This window comes from Phodopus roborovskii, unplaced genomic scaffold (genome assembly GCF_943737965.1).
Source record: "Phodopus roborovskii unplaced genomic scaffold, PHOROB, whole genome shotgun sequence".
Taxonomy (NCBI): Eukaryota; Metazoa; Chordata; class Mammalia; order Rodentia; family Cricetidae; genus Phodopus; species Phodopus roborovskii.
The window spans coordinates 12,184,468-12,196,564 of record NW_026126585.1 but is presented as its reverse complement, the minus strand read 5'-3'; the positions used below and the strand labels follow the sequence as shown (position 1 = coordinate 12,196,564).

General features: G+C 41.7%; 1 protein-coding gene across 2 annotated transcripts in view; it reads right to left on the bottom strand.

Annotated features, from left to right (window-relative positions):
- Rab3gap1 (RAB3 GTPase activating protein catalytic subunit 1) overlaps nucleotides 1–6,801 on the bottom strand; it is a 54,395-nt gene extending 47,594 nt beyond the window's left edge. For both annotated transcript variants that reach the window (XM_051204149.1, XM_051204150.1), the window contains exons 1-3: nucleotides 6,746–6,801; nucleotides 6,571–6,626; nucleotides 303–378 (exon numbers count right to left, since the gene is read on the bottom strand). In XM_051204149.1, the coding sequence (XP_051060106.1) occupies nucleotides 303–378; nucleotides 6,571–6,626; nucleotides 6,746–6,763 (150 nt within the window). In that variant the 5' untranslated portion in view covers nucleotides 6,764–6,801. The remainder of the gene's footprint in view (nucleotides 1–302; nucleotides 379–6,570; nucleotides 6,627–6,745) is intronic.
- Between the last annotated feature and the right edge of the window lie 5,296 nt (nucleotides 6,802–12,097).

Below are 12,097 nucleotides of genomic sequence, written 5' to 3'. Positions count from 1 at the left end.
TCTCTGAGTTCAAGGTCAGCCTGGTCTACAGAGTGAGTTCTAGAACCACCAGAGCTACATAGTTAAGACCTTGTCTCAAAAACACCAAATCAATCAATAGGTAGTTTTCACAAATGTCTCACATATATAATTGCTATAAATTCAAATCCAAATGCGAATTCGTCAGCTATTTGATGTTCATAAAGACTATATATAATTTAAAAATTAAACATTTAATTTGATTGCATCATGTATAGCAAAGGGCATAAAAATAGGATTTCAAAGTTAACCCCAATCTAGAGAGACAAGCAAACAGATCTGACCTTTTCAAGTGGCTTTCCCAGAGTGTTTCCAATCAGTTTCCAGTCATTCAAGATTTCTTCAACTTTGGAAATAAACCTAAGAAGAAGGAAAAACCTTCTAAATACATCAACATTTTTTCCTATTATTATACAATTTCTTTAAAAAGATATTTCCTCACATCCAAACATTAGAGATGATAAGAGAATGCTCAACAAGTTTAATACTATGATCCTAACTTAGAGATATAGAACAAAAGAGGAAAAAGTTGTTTAGTTTAAAAATTCTTAATTTTGATTCATTTTAATCTATTCACTCAATAAAAGCCTTCTTTCCACAAAGTATAAATTAAGAATCCTCTTTTTTTTTTTTTTTTTTTTTTTTTTTTTTTGTTGTTTTCCAAGACAGGGTTTCTCTCTGTCTTGGAACCAGCTCTGTAGATCAGGCTGGTCTCGAACTCAAAATGCCTTCAGCCTTCCAAGTGACAGGTGAACAATCCTCCATTAATGTGATACAATAAATTTAGAAGTAAAGACTGACATTAAAATAATACTTATTAAAGGTAATTATACAACTGATCACTTCTCTCTACCTTCAAAATTTCCATTCCCAGCACCCACACAGAGGCTCACACTACCTGTAACCCTAGTTATAGAAGATCGAATGCCTTCTTCTGGCCTGAGGATAACAGATACATACATGCATGCAATCACAACATTTTTACCTACAATAAAAATAATAAGTAAATATTTAAAAGCTGACTACATTTGATCAGCATCAAATTAGCTCAACATCAGTAAATGAAAATTGACAAGCTGCTTATACTGAGAGAAATATGATGCAATCTAGCAGCAGCACTGGTACCTAAAACACCTAGAAAGTGCTTCTAGAGTAATTAAAGTTAAATGTTTTTAAAGGTATCAGATTATCCCTCTATAGCAGTATGAGTTAGCACATTTCTTTTAAGACAACAATGACATCAAGTAATAAATCAGCTTGTGATTTGACTAACTCCTTAAAATTAAAACAATAATTATTCATGTATGAATCCACTTTAGGGGAGTTCATACAAATGACAATTACTAAATTTGAAAATGAATGAAACAGAAATAAGTTCACATTTACAAAATAAATAAAAAAAACTATACCCAATGGGGAGCCACTGCAGGGGTCTAGGAATATAGTGCAGTGGTGTTCTGAGTTCCATCCCAAGCAACCCCTAACTGCAGAGAGAGCACTAACTACACTGCACTTTTTATGAAAGCAAAAAATGGGAGGACTTTAATGTGCAATTGCAGCCAACAATCATAAGTTAATGACACATCCACTCACTAGACTAATATGTACCTATTAAAAATTATTCTGAAGAACACTTGAAGAAATAAGAAAAATGTCCATGTTAAATGAAGGAGAAAAAAAAAAAGAAATAAAAACCCTCATTGATATAGTGCAATCTAAAAAGTTTACACATGTGCAAAATGTCAAAAATCTAATGACTATCTTCAGTGGAAGGTTCAAAGGTATTTTTTTATTTTACTACAAGGTATCATTGCTATAATAAAAATAATTTAAAATACAATTTTGAGTAAAAGAACTATCTTAAAATATTTTTGCTTAGTAGCTTTAGCAGTGCTTGCTATGAGGCAATTATACCCTACAAATATTGAGATCTGACTAGAAAAATTTGGTAACTTTTTAAACAATTCTCTGTAAGTTAGCTGTTGAGTCACTTATCCCCTTCTCCTATATTAGGGTCTTTTGGAAAAATGGGTTTTCTTTCTGTTTCCCTTCATAGCTTTCAGGTCAACTTATAATTACAGACTGTCATATTATCTGACTCATGTCCATTTCTTCTGTTAGACTATACTTTCAATAAGAGCAGGAACCTTAGTTTTTCTTTTCTTTCTTGGTTTTTGGTGTGTGTGTTTTGTTTTGTTTTTTTTTGTTTGTTTGTTTGTTTGTTTTTTTGGGTTTTTTTTTTTGGTCTTGTTTTGTTTTTTGCTTATTTACTGCAGTATTGGGGCTTGAACCCAGCCAGAGCAATAAGCATGCTAAGCCTTTATCTGTTTTTACTAGCTACTAAATCCCCCAAAATCTTACATGGTATCTTATACATGGACATTCAGTAAATATTTTTTTCAACTGAAAAAATATAATTTCAGGTTTCTACTAGGTTTTCTCAATATCTGCACAGTACATAACATTAGATTTCAAACCTGGGACAAAAGGCCGAAGTGCCTGCTTAAAAATCAAAGTGGACACTGACCAACAGGCTCTCCCAGCATCCCTCCTGTTACATGGCCCTCCTGTCTGGCATACCTTGCTCCCTAGCCTGCACGTGTCTAGCCAGGGGCTGGGCTGCCCTTCCCTATATAATCAACCATTTTGATTACCTGATCTTTTTTATCTGCTCTCTCTGGCCTCCTGGCTACTGCACCAGGTTCCCCTCTCTCCCCTCTGCCTCTCCTCACATGGCCCAGTTCAGTCGTCATGACCACTCTGGGCTCTCCTAGATGTCCCTGCCTCTGGCCATGCTCTCCCACATACGTACAATAAACTTTTGCCTCCACCATGCCTTGGAGCAGTCCCATCCTCTTATTTTTATTTGTATTTATTTATTTACTTATTTATTTATTTATCCATTCAATAACATACGTGTTAGGTCTCAAGAAATTCTTTTTGCCATTCTGGCATTTAGATAAAAGCCAGCATTCCCTCAGGGACTTAAGATGGTTCCTACCTGTTAAAAGGAGTCATCTCCTTGTCTCTGGCAAAAGGGACATATGGCTCTTCCAGTAAACTCTGCTTGTGGTACCTCTAGGCTTCTTCTAGTCCCTACTCACACACAAGTACCTGTCACAGGGCATATCTCTCTCCCTAACCTAAACATCTCCATCAGGAGCTTCTCTTCCCTTCTTCCAGTTTCTCTTTTCATTTTAGCTACACATTCTCTTGGCCTCTTGGTTCTCTTCTCCTCTTCTCATGGCTAGTTTAGTCTGGACTCTTCCAGATGCCTCTCACTGTTCTCTCCTTCAAATCTACAAGAAGCCTTCTCCTCAACCATACCTAGGAGTGGTCATATCTCCATTTTCATTCAACACTGAAAAGAACTTTTTAGCCAAATATTAAAATCAAGGCTTAAGAAACTTCAAAGTTTGGCTGGGCAGTGGTGGTGCATGTCTTTAATCCCAGCATTCAGGAGGTAGAGGCAAATGGACCTCTGAGTTAGAGGCCAGCCTGGTCTACAGAGCAAGTTCCAGGACAGCCGGGGCTAGAGAGAAATCCTGTGTCAAAAACAAAACTAAACAAAAACCCTTCAAAATCTCCACCGTTGCCTCATGAATTATAAAATACTGGTTTTTACTCTACCAAGAGAAACTTAAAAGGCAAAAGCTTAATTTCCTACTTTGTGACAGCCCTCCTAACTGTGCTAACAAATTATTTCCACATGAGCAACCAAAGAATTTAATATCCCCCTCAGGAAATTCTTTTTGAGCCAAAATTTGTTTTATTCATTTTTTGCAGTTGACATCTTTGGCCTGGGATTCTTTGCCGTAGCCCTTAACCATTACACACCTGCAACTAACCACTTTATGAGGTTTCCCCTCTCAATCGATTTCGCAAAGACTGGCCCATTCCCCTAGTTTCTTGTCATCAATCTTCATTAGGTTGATTTGATGTTCAGCACAAAATGCCTTCGCCAACCTGACAAACAAAGGCTCATCACAACAGCACACAAGCACACAAAGATGGGCTTGGCACTTGTCAAAGGCTTTAGCAGTTTTGTGAATACCATGCCATGCTCGGCCATCACAGATGGGGATGCTCTTCAGAACCTCTTGTAAGGTAGTACTGGCATCCCTTGCACCTCACGCAGCAATGCCTTCCTCCTGTGGATTGTGGGCGAGTCCTAATATTGAATGCACCTGCGCCTCAACCTCTACCCAACACAGAGGCCGCAGAAGAGTTTTTGTTTGTTTTGTTTTTTTAAAAGAATCGGTGATTGCTTGCAGGTATGTCTATGTAAAGGCGTTGGATCACCTGGAACTGGAGTTACAGTCAGTTTGCAGCTGTCATGTGGGTGCTGGGATTTGAACCTGGGTCCTGAGAAAGCAGCCAGTGCTCTTAACTGCTGAACTATCTCTCCAGCCCCATTAAATTAATTTACTTACATGTATGTGGATGTTTTGCCTGCATGTATGTCTGTGCACTACATGTGTGTCTGGTACCCATGGAGGCCAAAAGAGTGTGTCAAATCCTCTGAAGCAAGTTACAAATGGTTGGGAACGTCAATGTGGGTGCTTAGAATTCAACCTGGGTGATGGGAGATGTCATTCTGTATATGTTTCTCATACTGGTTAATGAATAAAGCACTGTTGAATAGGAAAGTAAGATAGGCGGGACTAGGAGACAAGGAGGAAAGAGGAAGTAGTAAGGGAAGCCAAGATGGAGAATCTGGAGAAAGCAGTATGCCAGCCGGCTCCCCGGTAAAAGAAATACATAGATCAGCAGATATGGGTTAATAATTAAGACAGAGCTAGCCGATAAGAAAGTAGTAACTGGCCAACAGTATAATATCAAATACAGAGTCTCTGTGCATTATTTGGGGCTGGCGTAGAGGCGGCAGGACCAGACCAGCCGCAGGAGTAAAAACCCTATTCCCTACACCTGGGTCCTCTGGAAGATCAGCCAGTGCCCTTAACCGCTGAGCCATCTCTCCAGCCCCCCTCAGGAAATTCTGTTATTTAACCAGGGGAAAACTATCATTTTTCCATTCTAAAAAGTGGCCACTGATGTTTCCTATCACTCATCCGCCAAAATCAAATGATATTTTTCTACTACATTCAAAATATCAACCTTAGAGTGGACATGCCCAAAACTGCACTCTGGTTACTGATACTTATCATCATTCTTTTAGGCAAGAACGGGAAGTTTCACTGTTGAGCCTTCCCCCAGAGTTCCATTAAGCTCATCTTCCAAAATCTAGATCTTTCTATTCAACTAATTACAGTTCCACTTTATGAATCAAGGTAAATTACTTACTTCACTATACCACAGTGTAACAACTAAATCAAACAATCCTTGTACCATCTGGCTAAAATCTCTTACCGCTTTATTAAGCAGCATTTGTATTACCTGGGACCAGAAAAGGAAAATCTGGGGATATGACCTAAAAGCTACATTAGTGGGAAATGCTCAGAGTAGAGACCAGCAAATTCTAGATCCTCACTTCCTTATTTTTATTTATTTCCCAGTGATAGCTCCTCAACTTACATGTCTAACAATGCCAGTCCTTTCTCTGTCTAACCAAACCGCTAACCATTTTCCATCTTTTTCCTTTAGATAAGATCTGTTAGATCGCTCAGGATGATCTTAACTTTCCTTAGCTCAACTGATCCTTCCAACTCAGCCTTCCCAGTAGCCAAGAGCCACCTCACCCAGCTTCTAGTTCCCTTCTTTTCAAAGCAGGGGATCTCCTGTCTTCTCCCTACAAAAATTTCTTCAACAATTTCGTAGTCCATATTACCCTATCTAACTCGATCTTTGTAGTTAGTACCAACTCACATTTTAACTATTTGTTGGGCTTTTTTTAAAGGTATAGATTTCCCCATCTTTAGGATATCTCAGGGCACGGAAGGCTTGCTCCTAAAGTGTGGGGATGGACACATAGGTCAAAGTACTATTCCATCAAGGATCTTTTATGTTTTTTTTTTTTTTTCCTCTGCCACCATTTGACATGAGAGGCACAAACTTGTTAAGCCTACAAATACTGCAACAACAAAATGACCCCAAAACCCACACCTAAAGGGTTTCTGCGCCAACGAGCAGGAAAAATCACAGTCTAAGCCATCAAGTCCACAGACTTTAGCTTTCAACTAACTTCGGTGACGGAGCAATCTCACCGGGGACAGCTGCTCACCTGAGTTTGACGAGCTCAGGAAGCCCTGGGCCCATAACGCAACTTTAAAACCTAACGACGTGAAGCAGAAGAAGATTGCAAAGACGTATGGAGACATCCTGTTCATGGAGGGGGAAGGGGGGGGGGGGACGGCGGAAAGGGAAGGAATGAACAGTTTTCAAAGGTGCACGTAAATTATCCCGGAGGACAGGATGGAGATGGCGGGAGGAGGAGGGCAGGTGAACAGCCACCGAGGGGAAGCCTCTTCCAGCAAACTCGGGAGGGAAAAAAACCACCGCTGAGAAGCGGCGGAGTCGGGACGGCCCGTCTGACCCGGGCGGCCGGGAGGGACGCGGGCCGTGGGCGTCTCCCTCGGGAGCAGCGCTACTCACCTCTCCCACTCCGAAGCCGTGGTGAAGTCCGTGATCTCAAACACCTCGGACTCGGGCTGCGGGGACACAGAGGGGCGCAGACATTAAAGGCGCGGGAGCCCTGCGACACACACACGCACACACACACACACACGCACACACACACACACGCACGGACCCCGGGAGCGGCACTCACCTCACTGTCCGCCGCCATCTCGCGGAGCGGAGCGCCAGGCCGCGCGCGAAGGCTGCCGGGAAGGAGGGAGCGCGGAGGCGGACGCCGCGTGGCCGTGGGCGGGGCCTCGGCGGCGGAGTGGGCGGGGCCTCGGTCCAGGCCCGCCCACGGAGGCCGCGGTGGTTTTTTTGTGCAGGCAGGAAGGTTGAGACGAACTTCTCTTTCCCTCTAGGTTGCTCAATAATATTTTGTGAAACCCTGTAGTGGCTGCGGTGAAGACTACTCGCTGCTCTTCCAGGGGACCTGGGTTCGGTTTCCAGCACCCACAAGACACGTCGCAACCGATCATATGCCCTCTTCTGGCCTCCACTGGCGGGAAGCATGCCCATGGTATACAGGCTTACATTCTGACAGATGCACACATTAAGAAATATTTTTAAAAGAATTAAAAAAATAATGAAAGTGTTCTGTAGACTCAAGACGAGCCGTTGAACCTCATGACGTTGTCATCTACAAATGTATTTAGCCACAGTCATAGATATCCAGGGACACATGCAGTCCTATGTGGCAAAGACCCTAGACACGTGTGGTCAAAATTGCATTTAAAGACCTAAAGTACTTTGAGTTTGTTTCCATTCAAACTTTTCTGTTTCGTGGTTGAGACATGGTTCCCAAGCCAGCCTGAAACTCACTGTGGTGAGCAGGATGAACTGGAATATCTGATCCTCCTGCCTCCACCTTCCAAGTATACTAATCATAGGCATGAAGCACCAGGCTTGGATTATGCAATGAAGATGGAACCCAGGACTCTGTGCATGCCAGGCAAATGCTCTATCAATTGAGCTATATCCCCGGACCTTGTTCAGACTTTACTGACTTGTAGACACCGACTGAAGTCCTACAGACCCATAGTCTCCTTTTCTTCCCACCACCCCCCCCCAGGAGGGAAGAAGTTATACAATTAAAAATATATATATATATATATATATATACACATATATATTTGATTTATATATATCTACATATATATAAATCATACAAGTTACATATTTTCTAAGGAGAGCAGCTTGCTGTTTGATGAATGCTTCACTTTTTAAACCACTGAAGAACAAGAGTGCCAACTAGCACTAAAGAGTTCTGTTGTGGACTGAAGAGATGGCTCAGCAGTTAAGAGGATTGAGTATTCTTGCAGAGAGGTCCTGGATTCAGTTCCCAGCATCCACATGACTGCACAAAACCCTCTAGTTTTATAGGATTCAGCACCCTCTTCTGGGTTCTATGGGAAACAGGAATGCACACAGGGCACATATATACAGGCAGGCAAAACACTCAGACACATAAGGATTAAATAATAACTCTTAAAAAAAAAAAGATAAGGTCTCTGTAGTGCGTAGCTCTGACTGTGCTAGATCTCACTGTGAGCCTAGCCTCAAAGTCACAGAAATCCACTTTTCTCTGCCTCCACCAGATTACTGGGATTAAAGGCACGTGGCACCATACCCAGACTTTGAACAATCTTAAAAAAGAAAAATTCTACCTCAGGCCAATAAGAGCTCAGCAAATAACTGCACTTGCTCCCAAGCCTGAAAACCTAAGTTCCATCTCTGGGGACCCGCATTGTGGAAGGAAAGAACCAACTCCTGCAAATTTTCCTCTGAGTTCCACAATTCTGCCATCCCTCCCTCCCATTAAATAAGTAAATAAATATAAGGTGTAATTTTTTTAAATGGTCTCTATATATGTGGTGGGCAGTGTATTCAAACACACACAGAGATATAAATAATAAACTGTGAAGAATTCTGTCATATATAACAAAATACTGTACATAAACCTGGCATATGTAGTGCTGTAGGCCAAACCCAGAGACTCATGTATATCTGACAAACATTGTACTAACTGGGCTGTATCTCCAACATCCTGGGTTCATTTTAAGTCTGGCAAAGCGATGTGTCTTTTTTTTTTTTTTTTTTTTTTTTTTTTTTGGACTGGATATAAAAACAAGAAAGAAAGACCAACATCATAAATTTTGATGATGTAAACCAAGTGAGAGTAAGTTATCACAGTTAAAAAAGAAAAAGGAATAAGGGGATGTAGCTCAGTTGGTAGAATCCCCCAGCATGCATTAAGTCCTGGGTTTACTCCTAGAATCATCGGATATGGTAGTGCGTGCCTGTAATTCCAGCAGCCAAACTAGGCAAATCAATGAGCAATAGATAGAGGACAGTACACGATGGTTAGGGACCTAGGGGAACTTGTGTATAGAAAAGGGTTTCTTTTCTTTTCACTTGGTCCTTTGTCTGCATCACAGGGGCCCAATGCCCACAGAGCCCATAAATCAGAATAGGGCATCAGATCCTCCAAGTTTTGAGCTGCCAGGAATCGAACCTGGATCTTCTACAAGATCAGTTAGTGCTCTTAACCACCGAGTCATCTTTTCTGGCCCCGAACAGATTCTCTTATTCACATTTAAGATCCTTAAAGCAAAGTAGGTCCGTGGGTCCTAGAATCAGACTGATCTGACTTTAGCCATTTACTATTTAGCTGTTTGTAAATTATTTAACTTCCTTAAACCTGTTTGCATTAGTAAAAAGGGCTCTATAATACCAATTGCTATGTGGGATTATACTGAAGCTTCAGTTCATGGAAGAACAACCCAAAGTCCAGTCTGAGCTAAGTGAACAATTACAGTAGCAGTCTTTATAGAATGCCCATGAAAACTACAAGACACTACTTAAATACCCTTTCCCCTCCTTGCTGAGTATTGAAGATGGTTCAGAAAGTAAAACAGTCTCAAAGACTTTGCTTCCTGGAGTTACACTTTAACAATATATGAAACTGCCCAATGAGGTTGCTAAGGCAAGCTTTCTTCCAAGATATTTTTGGCTTCTTGTCATCTCCCTGGAGAAAATTTTAAAATAAGTTATTTGCTACATCGAAGTGTGAAGCCAGGGTGATAATGATGTAAAAAACCCATGGGAGACACGCTTTTATTAGATTTCAACCCCCTGCTGCCTCAAAAAGCAGAAAAGATTCCGTTTCTCCGAGATGAAGGGCTGCTTTGGTCTACATCCTGAGGCAACAGCTTTTCCTTAGAAACTGGTTTCCTCCGTAGTATAATTCAGTTATTTCAAGGTGTTGCCAATAATGGCCATAGGGAACTATTTTGACGCACAGGCAATTTAAGAGATTAGAGGCTTTGGAAAAATCATTCTCAGCTGGGACCTCGGGAGACCGTGGGGGCATAACAGTTTAATTAGGTCATACAGAAAAAGAAAACATCATCTGTTTGGGGCCCCACTATCCCATCTATCTGTCTTGAAGGCTCTGCTCAGGACAAAATAGGAACCCTTCGTGATCTGTCCCAGCATGCCTACAATAGAAGCTACAACCGGAAGAGGACAGTGTGACAAGAATCTTCAAAGAGGGATTCTCTAAAAAGTCCAAACTGCCAGGGACTGTTTTCTCATTCTTCGAGCATCTACTGTCTGGACCGTATAGTTGAGCCTGTGGAGGGATTCATGAAGGATAATTCCCCTCCCACCGTGTTCTCCATCTGAGGACAGAGATAAGACACGAGTAATGATACTGTGGCTGAGCAAGGCTTGTATGATGTTTACGTGATTTCTTAAAACGCTTAGACATCAGTGCTAGAAAAATATTCACATGGCTTTCAGAACACACTTGCATCCTGAAAATGAAGCCCACTTTTTTTTTTTTGTTGCTTCATTGTCTTATGTACATATGCTCAAGGGTGTGTGGATGTGTGTGATTCAGAGGACAGCCTCAGGTAGACAAGGTCTATCATTGATTGGCCTGGAGCTAGCCAATTAAGCTAGACTGGCATGGTTAGAGAACATTTCCACCACAAGATATGGGTCAATAAACAAAAATCTCAGTGCCAGACATGGGATAGCTCTCTATGTGGTATTGATTGGTCAGGAAGATTCCAGACTCCCCCACCAAACAGCACAGGTTCGTACAATTGCTCTTTATGACCAATCATAGCTGTATGGCAAGACCCCATGGGTGAAGACGAAACACACTGACACAGTTTGGTTGCGGACCACAGAGCTGCAGTTGATCTGAAAACTTCCTCCTTTGATGGCTGCTAGTTTTCACAGTGTCAGAAAGTGCTATGCAAGCTACCTGGAGAGCAAAGACATCAGTGATCTTAACCAGCACTGTAAGCTGCAGGCACCTGCTGGTAAGATGTACACCCGGATAAAATCATGGCATGAAGGTTTGGGGGATAACCAACTGCTTTGCGATGGGATTGGAAACCTACTTCAAAAGACGAAATTAGTAATGTACATCTAGGTGAGACTAACCAACCAGGCAGCAGCCATAGGATCCTCCTGACTCTGCCTCTTCATCACTAGGATTACAAGCCCAACTTTTTTACCAGGCTTCAGGGCTAGACTCAAGTTCTCCTAATTATAAGGCAAGCATTATACTGACTGACTTGTGCCCCCAACCCCGCTGTTTGTTTAGTTTTGTTTTGTTTGTTTGTTGTTGTTGTTTTTCAGACAGGGCTCCATTCTATAACAGAGGTTGGCTTGGAATGTCATTCAAGCTAGCATCATAACCATGAGTGATCTCTCTGGCTCAGCCTCTTGAGCGCTTGGATTACTGATATGATACACCACACCCAGATTAAAACCATTGTGTATTGAGCCAAAAACAAGTTTCTCAGGTGTGGGAATTCAGTCACTTACCATTCATTCAGCTATCTCTTCATTCAATAAACATTTTCTTTTTTAAATAGCCTCTTCTTGCCGGGCAGTGGTGACACACGCCTTTGATCCCAGCACTCAGGAGGCAGAGGAAGTGGATCTCTGAGTTTGAGGTCAGCCTGGTCTACAGAGTGAGTTCGAGGACAGCCAGGGCTGTAAGACTGAGAAACCCTGTCTTTGATGGGGGGAAGGTGGGGCACAACACACCAAATAAACAAAAGCAAAATGTCCTGGAACATTCGAGGAGTCCAACAGGCAGCATCAGAACTCAAGGAATACGGCTGGGTGGTTGACAAAGCCAAGTCTGAGTGATCCTTGGAGAGGAAAAGCCTGACTATGTGTCCTGAGGACCTGATTCTCTGATTGTTGCCTTAGTGGTCACCATATCCCTTATAATCTATGGGTTGTCTGAAAACTCTCAGGGGGATTCGAGCCACTCACTGAGCAGTGTTACTGGTACTTACAATAATAGTGACTGACTTTTTCCCAAGCATTGCTGCTGGAGAAGATGAATGATTCAACCATCACCCTTAGAAAGGATTTAGACATGCAGACTGTTAGGAAGGTTAAGTTAAAATGTTTTTGTTAATGGATTTGAGGTAAAAAATCCCAGGGACAATTTAAAGTTTAGAAAGGCATA